We start from the raw sequence: 12,631 nt of genomic DNA on the forward strand, positions 1-12,631 counted from the left end.
TCCACCACTAGGGGGAGGGAAGAGGCCGGGTTTTGTGTTTTCCTTTGAGTAAAAGGAGGAAGCAGCAGCGTTCCTCGGGTCTGGCTGCTCCCAGGTGTTCCTGCGGCAGGTCAAGCTCCACTCAGACTGGACGCTCTTTGGGAAACAGCCTCAGTTTTTGTGCTGCAGGGCAGATGGTGGGCAGAGCCTGTTGCTGATTGACAAGGTGCTGGTCTGCCTTGGGTCTGCGGTGGTCTGCTCTGATGGTTCCTGTTTGGGTCTGAGTTGTACAAAAGACTCAGACTGTCCGGTAAAGGAGAGAAATCCTTGACGAGAAACGGTCTGGACTGGTGTGTTTCCAGTCGTTTCTGCCTCCTTTAGGTCTCTGATTGGGCCAGGCTGATAGGAAACGGTTTTCTCCTCCATCTAGGGGAAAATCGAACTCAGTGTCTGCTTTGTGTGTCTCTTCAGTTGTGAGCCCTGCTACCATTTAGATTAAAGAGGTTGCTGCAAGCAAGCAGGAAAGCAATAAGTGCATTCGTGCCTGGACTTTGTGAAGTTGCAGTTCTTGTGTGGCAGCTGCTCTTCATCTCGTCACATTTGTTTGTCAAACGGTCACTGAACGTCTCCTGAACAAAGTCAAACCTGAAGATCTGGGAACAACAGCCTCTAAACTCTTTTCTCCTTGAATGTTGCCTCATTGATTGACTGTAATTAATGATTTCTGAGCAGCTGAAGCTGAGCGCATTGAGGCCCAGACAGCTGAAACCAGTTATTTACATACACTGTGTAAAAAGAAGGTGAATCTGTTTCCCTCGTTCCTTATTTTACACCAGTTGGGATGATCAAACTGATCTCTATTACCATGTGTTTGAATATTTTGGGAAAGCCAAGATGACGATGGATTTATAATCTCCTCAGCGGTTCATTAGGGAACGTAAGAAAACTCCTCACACTTTGCCTCCTTACCTGAAATAATGAGGAAACCAAAACTAATCAGCAAAAATATCCGGAAACCAAATGTAGATCTCCACAAGAATCGTTCTTTCTTGGGAAAACTTGAGGATTTTATTTAATTTTTTAATCCACAGCAACAATATTTGAATATTTGAAGTTTCTTTGAAAGCATATAATTAATTACAACATGACAATATTTTACTTCCTGATATCAAAATTAGAAAATTTGTTTCTTCTTGGGCTGCAAGTAACGACTATTTTAGTAATCGATTAATCCATCAATTATTCTGATGATTAATCATTTTTTAATGACATTCAACAGGTGTTTATTTAACAACTTAAGACTTTTTTATACAAAATTAGAAATACTTTAAAAGATTCAAATAGGAAAGTAATTTGATTACTTTTTTAAATAAGAAAAACATTTTACTGCCTAAAATGCAACACGGTGCCATTCCTGTAGTAAATCAGGTGAAGCTGAAATGTTTATTATATTTACAGACAAAAGTGTTTTTATCTTAAATGCAAAATATACATATTTCTACTAAATGTTTTGCTTAATTTCTGTTCTCGGTTTTTCACCAAATTGCCTTTTTTGACTCTGCTCACTAACGATTAATCGATTACTAAATCAGTTGATGATTTACTCTGATTGATCGTTTAAGCCCTACGTTCTTCCCTGTTTATCAAAACAGTAGACAAATTAACACTGAGAATACCTGTTTATGTTAAATAATGGTAACTGTACAGTATTAATTTTCTTATGTTTTAAATTTCCCCCTTAATTTATTGTCTCTTCTTCTATTTTTAGACATAATTTTGCTTTTGTTGACCTAAATTTGCTGACGGTTCACCTGGATTTCCCCACTGTGGGACATAAAACTTATTTCTCCACTAATATCGTTTATTGAAGGGTGAACCTATTTTAAATTATTCTTTTACAACTGCTTATTTAATGTGAGCTTCCATTTCTTCTTGTTCTGATGATTAATCGATTAATCAAATCAAGAACGTTCTGGAGCGTTTTCAATTAACCACTTAACCATTTTTATACAATATTAGAAATACATTAAAAGATGCAAATAAACATGATTAAATTCCTTTTTTAGATAAGACAATAAACATCTTACTGCCTAAAATGCATCAATATAACATTATTCTAATATACACTTCATCATTTAGAGCAAAGATGCATCCGCAGCTAAAATTATTTCTCACATTAATATTTGCAAAGTTCAGCTCTTTCTGTTGTTAGACTAAAGATCAATACAATTTATGGCTGATCTGGTTTTTGAATAAACTGATTAAAAATTGGATAAGTTGAGATTTTATTTGCTCAATTTGACCCAGTTGAAACTTAAACTGCCACTTGAGGAGTTCTGGGCAAAACATATTAACAGACGAAGGTTTTTCTCATCTGTTCTGAAATGTTGGCAAAATTACTGCTCTGAACATGTTGTTCTTTCAGCAAATGGCCTTTTCTTTAATCTTTATACTCCAGTTAATGATAAATCAATTACTATAAAGTAGTTCACGATTATTTCAATAAATGATTCATCTTAAGATGATTAATCATTCTAACCCGAATCAAATATTAAAATATATGATGTGCATCAACGTATTCTGTTAGTTTTCTCTTTTCTTGACAACAGAAGGAAGAATAAATGAAACTGGAGGAGAAATTGGACCAAATCAAACAGGAAAATGATGTTTGGCTCCAGATGTACACCGACAGCTCCCCTGCTGTGGCGTCAACCTTCAAAGTGAACAAACCATGCAGGGAATCCAGAAACACCCAACTGATCCTGACCCGAACAGAACCTGTGTGTTAACGCACCGACCAAAACATAGGCCAGAGTCTCCGGCTGTACAGGCAGCAAATGTTCGCCAGTTTTTCATTTTCAGTTCCCTGCACAAAAGATGCAGGTTGGCATGAAAGCAGTCGCTGCCTCTTTGTTGCAAACTCTTCAATCTTTGGCAGCATGTCAGTGCAAACATGAGAGGAAAGCAGCTTCAGATCAGCCTGACCTTTAACTGCAGCCCAGCCAGCGTTAATGACAACAGTTAGAGCTCTCGTCTGCTTCATGGAGGCCGAACAAAGCCGACTCTGAGTCAGACTTTCCCCTTCAAACTGGCCCAATCAGAGGACTGGTTTGTCCATGTCTGCACATTAACACACCAGTCCAGACCGTTTCTGGTCAAGGATTTCTCTCCTTCACCTGCAGCTCAGACCCAAACAGGAACCATCAGAGCAGACCACCGCAGACCCAAGGCAGACCAGCACCTTGTCAATCAGCAACAGGCTCTGCCCACCATCTGCCCTGCAGCACAAAAACTGAGGCTGTTTCCCAAAGAGCGTCCAGTCTGAGTGGAGCTTGACCTGCCGCAGGAACACCTGGGAGCAGCCAGACCCGAGGAACGCTGCTGCTTCCTCCTTTTACTCAAAGGAAAACACAAAACCCGGCCTCTTCCCTCCCCCTACTGGTGGAAGGTGGAAGTGGCGTTGGATTCAGTAGGCAGAGAGAGACAGAGGGGGGAAGGGAGGCAGAGAAAGCTGTCTGCAGAGCTCCGCCATTTCACAACCAGACTGTTTACTGACATGGCTCGGCCATTGCAGCGGTTTTCCACTAGATGGAGGACTGAAGGGGTTGGGAAGCTGGTGGATTGGAAAACTGAGGAATCTCCAAACCTGAGGGAGGAGATCAGCAGGCCTGAAGGCCTCAGTTACATGAAAACATGGTAGATTAGACCAAAGCTGCAGCTGGAGCTGAAAGCCATTAGAGGCCTGGAGGTCGACAACAACCAGGCTCCATATTTTGCATAGAAAATGGGAACATTACAGAGCTTGAATCATTCAGTATCTCTCCAACGTGAGTCTGGTATGTGAAGGCCTGTGACCTATCTTTAGATCTGTTCCAAGAGGCCTGAAAACGCGCCGCAAAGTATGAACGCTTTCCACAAGGGGAGTTTACTCTGAAGGAGACGGACGTCCAAACTGGTTCTTTGTTGTCTTTATCTTCATTTTAATAAAATATTCTTCCAGCTCTCTGCAGACTGATTCAGAAACAGGACACAGAACCTACATGACCAAAGCAAGAACAACATCAAAGCTATAAAAGCCACAAATTGGGAGAAATTTCTACAACTTTGTCAAGTCTGAATTTTGCTTCCGTTTGAGGAAAGACATGCTGTAAATGATCGGAGTACGTTCGTTTTGAGATCCGTCCACAGACACGATCCAACACGTAAACCCTCTGATGGCTTTTGGATAACTCGACACAAACAACAATTATGGCTTCAATACATTAAGACTTTCAATTCAAGAATCGTCTTAAAACAGAAGAGAAACTCAAACCAATTGTTTTTATTTTAGAAACAATGAGGCAAGGCTGCATGTCTTCAAAGCCCCTTAAGGCCAACCGAGAAAGAGCACAGCATGTCTTTCCTCTCTGTCTCAAGGAAGCATCATACCTGCTTTCTTCTCATGGCCTCCACTGAGAAGAAGAAGGCGTCAGAAAGGGAGTGGGGGAGGAGGAAGAGGAGGAGGAGTGCGTGGGGTAAGAGAGGAAGAGGAGTGGTGGGGAGGACAGAGAGAGAGGGAGAGAGCGCAAAAACCTGCTGAAGAGACTGCTCCCGATTTTCTTTTCTTTCCCCGCATGTGTATTCACCTCGCCGGTCATGTGACCTGTTGGCTCCCTCTGTCGGTTCTCCTCCTCTTCCTCAAAACGGTCTCCACTGAGCATGCTCAGTCACTTCAAACTGTAACACCACTCCGTTTCTCTCCACTGGTTGACCTCTGAAGATATCCTTTGGAGCCAAGTCACCATGGAAGGGCTCAGACGTCAAGGCCAATCAAAGCAAATGGAGATGGATGTGGTTTTAACACACACTTACTCATATCACCCCGAAATATCTTTGAGTCATTTCTGAAGATAAACATCCAATCAGTTTTTATGAGAAAGAACAAAAACAGGTTTACTCGAGTGCAACATGGACTCTGCTGTCTTCAATTTGACTGAAGGAAAGAAGCAGAAAGACTTGGCCGACCAAACGCACAAAAACAAGTCCAAACAGCAACAATCTGATCTGCCTTGAAAGGAAAACACTTAAAACAGAGCAACAGCAAGAAGAGAAAAGGAGACTGTTCAATAAGGTTCAATCAGAAACCGACCGGATGAATTAAAACCATCAAATCTCCTCATTAATGTAGCAAAACCAACTAGATGGTTCATGATGCTGGTGAGCTCAAGACAAACAGGCAAGAATTACCTTAGTTCTAGATAATAATAATAAAAAACAACCTGTCAACCGCACGGGGAAATTCAATTAGCAGATATCAGAACCTTCTGCTCTTTAAGTCATTTTTTAAAGACTGTTCCTGATTAATATGTGTAAAATTATGAAATGGTGCAATAAATCATAAAAATCCTATTTTAATCATGTTCAAAGTTTCCCCCAGAAAACTTGCTAAACCCGGTGGTTGGGAGTTAACTCGTGTTTTTTAGTTAAAACATATTCAAAGTTGACATGAAATTTGAAAATGTCACTTGATAATTATGTGTTATTGAAAGATCAATACCTGAAGTATAAAGTCTTTAAAAAATGCAAACATTTTAAAAAGACTTAAATAAATAAGCATTGCTTAGCCTGGTGGGGGCACAAGTAAAGCCTGGAGGCCTGCCAGGCTTATATTACACTGGGGGAAACCCTGATGTTTAACAAGTACTTTTCTCAAAAAATACCAGGAAAGGTCTGGTTGTGCGTACTACGGCTGGGTAATATGGCTGAAAAACGAATCACGACATAAGCATAAGTCAAAATAGATAATTATGGATGAGTTTTTCTGTTTTAAATATCTGAAATACTAGCAAACTGGTGACGTTTCCTGTTTTATCCACGGTTTTCACTCCACACCGTTGTTTATTTTTACATAGTTATGAGGCACAGAAGCAAAACTTTAAACTGCTACTGTGCAAGTTACTCAACAGGTTGTTGCTAGGTAACCAAAGAGAGTGAGTTGCTAGGTAACCAAAGAGAGAGTGAGTTAGTTGATTCCACCAGGATTGGTTAACTGCCACAAGAGGCTGAGTCGCTAAAACCTTTCCTCTGCCTACATCCCCCAGAATGCTGTGCGGTTCTGGATCGAAGTTCAGTGAAATTATTGAACATTCTGTTGGACATATTTTTATCATGTCTATCGTAACATATCTTGTTATTGATTTATTGCCAGCCCTGATGTGTTCTCTGCACTCAAAGCGAGGAGGAGCCATAACTTCCTTCAGTTTAACAGAAACAAAACTAAAGTATTTATTCTTGGCCCTATAGGAACGATGAAGAGTCAGCTTCAGCTAGAAACTAGTAGTCAGGTCAGAAATCTGAGTGCAGTGATGAACTCTGACCTGAACTTTCAGAGACACATAAAGACAATTACAAAGTCAGCCTTCCATCACCTGAGGAATATTTCTAGGATTAAAGGACTAATTTACGTTTAGTTGACTTGATTCCTGCAACATGTTTGTCAAACAGTCACTGAATATTTGCAGTAATCAGATTTTTCTTCTGACTGTACTTTCTCAAAATATTTCTTTCTGAAATAGTTTGACTTCAAGAAGATGTCAGAAAAAAAGAACATCTTCCCCAAACAAACCACTGGGCCAAACAACAACAACCATGTTACTGCTTGATGACATCCTACTTTCTGGTTAAACCCATGAGTGAGATTACTCTGTTAGGTCTAGAAAAGCACCAACATGACAGTCATGACCAGAAGATTGGATGGTTTCCATTGCCGTTCCTCCAATACCAGCTTTTATTTGCTGTCCTACTTTGAACCTCCAGAAGTTCCCATTGATAACGTATTGATAACGTATTGGCCTGCAAAGCAGCCAGTTAGCCATTTCTGAAACATTTTAAAGAAAATGCAGCTTGCAAAGCTAAAACACATGGGCACAATACCACTGGACGTGGTGTTGGTTGGCGTTTTAGCCAGTACATGATTGGCTGTAGCCCCAAGAATGGCAATAAGGAAACTGTGGACATTAGCTCCTATGGCAGAGCTAAGATGGTTTCCACTGTGTGCATAAAGTATATTTGGTGTTTGAATGATAAGAATAAGCAGTTATATACATTCTTAGAGGTTCCAACTATTTGTGAATTTAAGCTATTTGCTGGTGGTTGTGGTCCCTAATCTCGCAAATACCGTGGGATCGATTTGTTTAAAATGTGTAAAATGAAAGTAGAAAGGGACAAAATGTATGCAAGTGTTCAGGTATATCATACTTTTACACAATTAAGAACATTTAATCCAAAGATAGTTTAATTAACAACACTTTTATAGTTTGTAATTTTAACGCACAAGTACCTCTGACACAAACAGGTTAGTGAATTTCTGAATGGTTGCCAGAAAGTTTCTTCCTTCAGCCACGAAGTATAAAGTGTCTATAAAGTAACATAACAGGTTCCATACAAACAAAGCAGGAAGCTTTTCACAGTAAAGGACATGTGACACACACTAACAATAAAAACTCAATATCAGACCTGCAAGCTTTGCTACACCTAGAAATATGACACATTCAGCACAGCAGACTGTACCCAGCCCTTCAGACAGAAACACCTCACACTCATTGTGTAAATAGGAAACTTCTCATCGGAGCAGACAGAAGTCACATTCGGTGTACCCCAAGGGTCAATCCCTGGACCCCTCCCATTTAATATCTACATGCTCCCACTAGCTCAGGTTATAAGTAAGATTAACTACCATAACTACGCAGATGATATACAGCTCTACATCACGATGTCATCAGTGACTCGCAACGAATGCTTAGAACAGATAAATGTGTGGATGAGCCATAACTTTCTCCAGATGAACAGAAATAAACCTGAGTTATTATCTTTGGACTGAAAGAGGAACAAGTCAGCGAACAGATTCAGTTATTAGAGCTTCAAACGAGAGATCAGATCAGCTAAACCGTCAGAGCCACATAAAGACGGTTACAAAGTCGGCCTTCTATTGCTTGAAGAACATCTCCACATTTCTCCTGGAGAAACTCATCCATGCATTTATTTTCAGTTGCATCCATTTGTGCAACAGCGTCTTCACAGGTCTGCCTAAAAGAAAATCAATCCTCCAGCTGCAGCTGATCCAGAGGCTGCTGCAGGAGTTCTGACTAAAACCAGGAAGATGGAGCACATAACACCAGTCCTTCCACTGGCTCCCTGTAGCTCAGAGAATAGATTTTAAAATATTGTTGCTAATGGGCCAAATCATCCATTCAACATGTATATTTATGTTGAATATTTGAAATGTCTTCCAGTTCCAGTGTTCTAAGCAAACATAAAACAGTTTTGTTTTGACCTAAAACTTTAAATGCATTGTGGCAACTTTAATATGCAACAATACAACAGTTCCAAAATGGTAAAAGATTATAAACCAGAAATCTCATTCCAGACAGTTTCTTCTGTCTGAAACAAAATATTTTCTTCAATATTTTTCTTAAATGGGCCTGACACACTCCTCAATCTTTAGTGTCATAATTGGAAAAAAAAAGAACAGAAAGGAGCGTTTGAGCAGAACCACCACTTTCTGAGTACAATGGAGTTACAAAGTTGTGGTAACCAAACACAACCAAAACAAACGGATCCGCAGCTTCCCCTAAAGTCAGCAACTAGGGAGTTTTAATGTTTCTTATTCAGCTGCAGTGATGAATAAACCAAAGCTTCATGTCAGCGCTTGCCAACAATTATAAAGTCTGGAGCTCTTGATTACTTACTTACTCACCTGCAACGAAAACAAACAGAAATGAAACATTGCTGGCAGAGACAGATGGACTAAAGTCCAAATCCAAATGCCTGTTGGATTCAACCAGCCCCAAATGCAACATGAGTCTTTCTAATGGCAGACATGGAGACCAGGAGTTCAACACTGAGGGTTTTCCTAATGGTTGCCTTTCCACGGTGCATTCAGGTACAACAGGTAACATAACCAGTCAGTCTATTTTCTAAAATCCTACAAAAAAGCTGATAAAATCAAGTTATTTTAAGAGTATTTTTAATTTCTTAGTTTATTTTGAACTTTATCGGAACATGAGAGAGTAAAAAGAAACAGAAAAAAATAGAATAAGGTAAACAATCGACAGAGAAAACATACGGGGTTCCTCAGGGATCCAGTATTGGACCTTATTTATTTTTTATGGCCTTTTAGGCCCAAGTAACAAAAGCACAGTGAATAACCCTGTCGCAATAAGCAATTAATCAATTAAAGGCATGTTAGAAAATAATAAGCTCGATAATTTCCATTCTGAAGATTAATATTTTGGAAGGGAATTATGTTTAATCTGTTTTATTTATGGCTTCAGTTGTTTGCGGCTTTTATTTCTGTTTTGTATATTTATGTTGAATATTTGAAATGTCTTCCAGTTCCAGTGTTAAATGTTCTTAGAAAACTTAAGTTTATTTGAGAGAGCAAACTTATTGAATTTGAAAATGGTTTCAAAATAACATTAATGTTTATCGCACTAATTTCTGGGACAATTAATCACGACAGGCCCAGTCGTACCATTATTATGCTTTATAACGTAACAGAAAGTTACAGAATAAGCAGAATTTACTCAATCCTGGCAGAATCAATTAGCAAAATGAGCCTGTCTCACACCAACTCCTCCAGTTGGAAAAGTCAAAAGAAAAAAACTGTTATTGCTGTTACTTCAGAGTCCTGATAAGGTTGCTTTGCATACCTTATCACTAAACTTCCCTCCAACGGCGTGAAGCCAGGATACCAGCAAGAGAACCAAAAATCTCAGTTAAGCTACTGGAGATGCACATGTGACCAAAACTTGTCCATTTTCATCTCAGCTGCCATCGACAGGTGACCAGCTGGTTGGGAAATCTAAAATCAGACCTTATTTCAAAGCAGTAAATACACCACGTCTCAATTCTGTGTATTTTCAGAGCAGATCAGGTGAGAAAACGTTAAGTCAGGTGAAGAACTAAAGCTGTAAGAAACTACTCAATCATTTTAGCACAAGACATGTCTGGTTAATTCAGGCTGTAAGGATGCAAAACAGAGCAAAGCTTCAGCAGATAACATGAAGGTTGGGAAAATTAGAAAGAAATCTGACTATATTTTGAAGCGTTAGGGGTTAGCAAAAGAAAAAAGGAAATGAGATGTGATTATTGATTGTTTCAGTTTGGTTATAAATGCCTCTACCCACAAAATCTGTAGGATGTTTTTGCATTTTATGACCAACTTTGGACTGTTTTCAAGAAATTATTGTTTTATAAACACCGTCAAATTTTCAATGCATCTGTAAGGTAACAAACTGTTTTATTTATAAATCAGCAGGTTGCAGATTTACAAAATTGATAATTGAAACTATTGGACAAACATCTTTAGCTTTGATATGAACACAATTAGCTATTTATTATATAATGAAATGAAAATATACCATAACACCAAACACTCAGTTACCTTGACAATAGTTCAGCCTACAAACAATTAGGATTTTACACTGAAACCAGAATGCTGTCTGAGCGCCCCCTGCCGAGTGACATCATGCATTACCTCTTAAATATGTATAAAATAAAAAAGAAAACAAAAACTGAAGCTCAAAACAGATGCTGTGAACATTAAGGCTTATTTTAGTTTGTTTGTTTTTAATCTGCAGCTGTCTCTTTAGTTATTTTTCATCATAATTATTTCCTTTACATGAAAATAAGGAAAATCAGAAACAGCACTGCTCTCTTTTAAACCATAAGGCAGCACAAGGAAATGATGAAATCCGCTTTCACCTTATAAGAACAAGCAATCGCAAGCAGAAAAACTGCAAATATTAGGTTTAAGAGGTGAAAAAGTACAGAATAAAACCGGTTTCAGAGCTGGCGCCTTGCTACAGTTGCATTCATTAGTCGGTTAGCTTTCATGCTGTAAACCACAGCAAAGACAACACTCTCCAACCAGCTGCAGCTACAAATATTTCTAAGACTGCGTCGTGTTTTCCACAGCAATCAGGCTCCAATAAAAGACACTCTGTGGTTTTATATTTGATAGAGAGAAGCAGTCTGCTAACTAGCATCGCTGCTAGCTAGCCTACCAGCGCTCTTAATTAGCCTCCGGTTAGCCGGGAAAGATGAAAAACAGCTAAAAACTATGAACAATATCGCCTCGTGATGCTCGGCTAAACATCTGCATGTTTTTATGAGCGGCTAAAGGTGGACACAGCTTCAGGGGTAGTGACAAGGACCGGGAACGTGTATAACTAAGCCCCGCTGGTTAACATAGCAACGCGCCAGCGGTGATTATTCATGTTCCGGGGCACAGCATCTTCCTGCACATTCAGTTGTCCTCCGGGTCCAGCACAAAAGCACAAGACTGCGAGCTGGCAGCGAGCAGCTCACGGTGAAACTACAACCAGACACCGGCTTTCTGCTCGCCTACAGACCGACTCCCTGGCTGTACGGAGGGAATTCGGTCCTACGGGCACAGGAAAAGAGCAGCGAAGTGTGACGAGTTTAGCGTAGAAAGAGCTCTCATACTCACCTCGGTTTCTACCGAAGCCATGGTGCCTGGACGTTGGCTCCGCCCACTACCGATTGCGTCACGTTTATTGATTCGCAATCAGCGACACCACACCTTAGATTAGACACATTAAACAGTAATGCTGTCCATCATTTATCAGAAATAAATACTAACTAGTTACATTTACTCAGGTACATTTACTTGAGTAATGGAATATTTTTTACTTTTACTTGAATAATTTCATTATGAAGTATTTCTACTGTTACTTGAGTTAATTTTATGAATTTCCTACCCACTGAATGAAAAACAAACATGTTTTGACCAAAAATTCACCAGACAGACCTGAAGATTTTGTTACAGTTTTATAAGTTTTTTATCGAAAGAAACTGATTTGTAAACTTATTTTTTGTCTAATTTTGTTATTTTTTGTTACTTATTTGAATTATTGTCATTTTGGTCCTTAAAATACCAAAATTTCCACTTAACTTTATATTTTGGTCTGTCCAGTTATGTAACTTTCAAATATGAAGGGATTGATAATTTGAGTAATTTCTTTGATGGCTAAGTTTTACTTTTACTTGAATAAAAGTATGTTGAAGTAGTAATACTTTTTCTTGAGTATATTTTTTGGGTACTATGCCTCTCAACATCAGACAGAGGAAAACATAAACTGCAAATTCTGATATTTTAACTACTAAAATGAAGTGTTTTGGAGTGTCAGAACTTAGTAGCAACGGCCATCAATTTATTTATTTATTTTGCTTTCGACATATGGGAATTAGTAGAAGCCGATTGGAAAACAGGAAAACTTGAAACTAAGAACAAATTAAATTAGTTAAAAATGAAGCGTATGGAACTGATATTTAAAGTTGGTATTGGGATTCTTCCGTTGACAATATTCAGGTGTTTATTGTATTTATTTTGATTTATTTGACTTTTCAAACGCTTCAATAGATAGAAGAACATAGCTTGTCTATAAACAAGAGGTCTCACTTTAACATAAACTGTAGGTGTGTCTGTATTTCATTCGATTGTGTTTAAAACAAGTTTGTTGTTCATTCAGTGAAGTTACTCGTAGTGGGTAGAGTATCCAGAAATTTTACTCAAGTAAGAGCAGCGATACTTCATAATAATATTACCTAAGTTAAAGTAATCATTACAGAGGAGTAAAACTACTCCTAA

General features: G+C 38.8%; 1 protein-coding gene across 6 annotated transcripts in view; it reads right to left on the bottom strand.

The window, feature by feature from the left end:
- The window catches only part of LOC103154514 (histone-lysine N-methyltransferase EHMT1), a 30,821-nt gene extending 19,248 nt beyond the window's left edge, over positions 1 to 11,573 (bottom strand). For 5 of the 6 annotated variants that reach the window (XM_016662803.1, XM_016662804.1, XM_016662801.1 and 2 more), the window contains exon 1: positions 11,471 to 11,573. In XM_016662803.1, the coding sequence (XP_016518289.1) occupies positions 11,471 to 11,491 (21 nt within the window). In that variant the 5' untranslated portion in view covers positions 11,492 to 11,573. Of the gene's footprint in view, positions 1 to 4,407; positions 4,592 to 11,470 lie in introns of those variants that run through there. The other variant, XM_016662802.1, reaches the window with a different exon arrangement.
- Positions 11,574 to 12,631: the final 1,058 nt, after the last annotated feature.

This window comes from Poecilia formosa, unplaced genomic scaffold, assembly GCF_000485575.1.
Source record: "Poecilia formosa unplaced genomic scaffold, Poecilia_formosa-5.1.2 Scaffold390, whole genome shotgun sequence".
In the NCBI taxonomy this organism is placed as follows: domain Eukaryota; kingdom Metazoa; phylum Chordata; class Actinopteri; order Cyprinodontiformes; family Poeciliidae; genus Poecilia; species Poecilia formosa.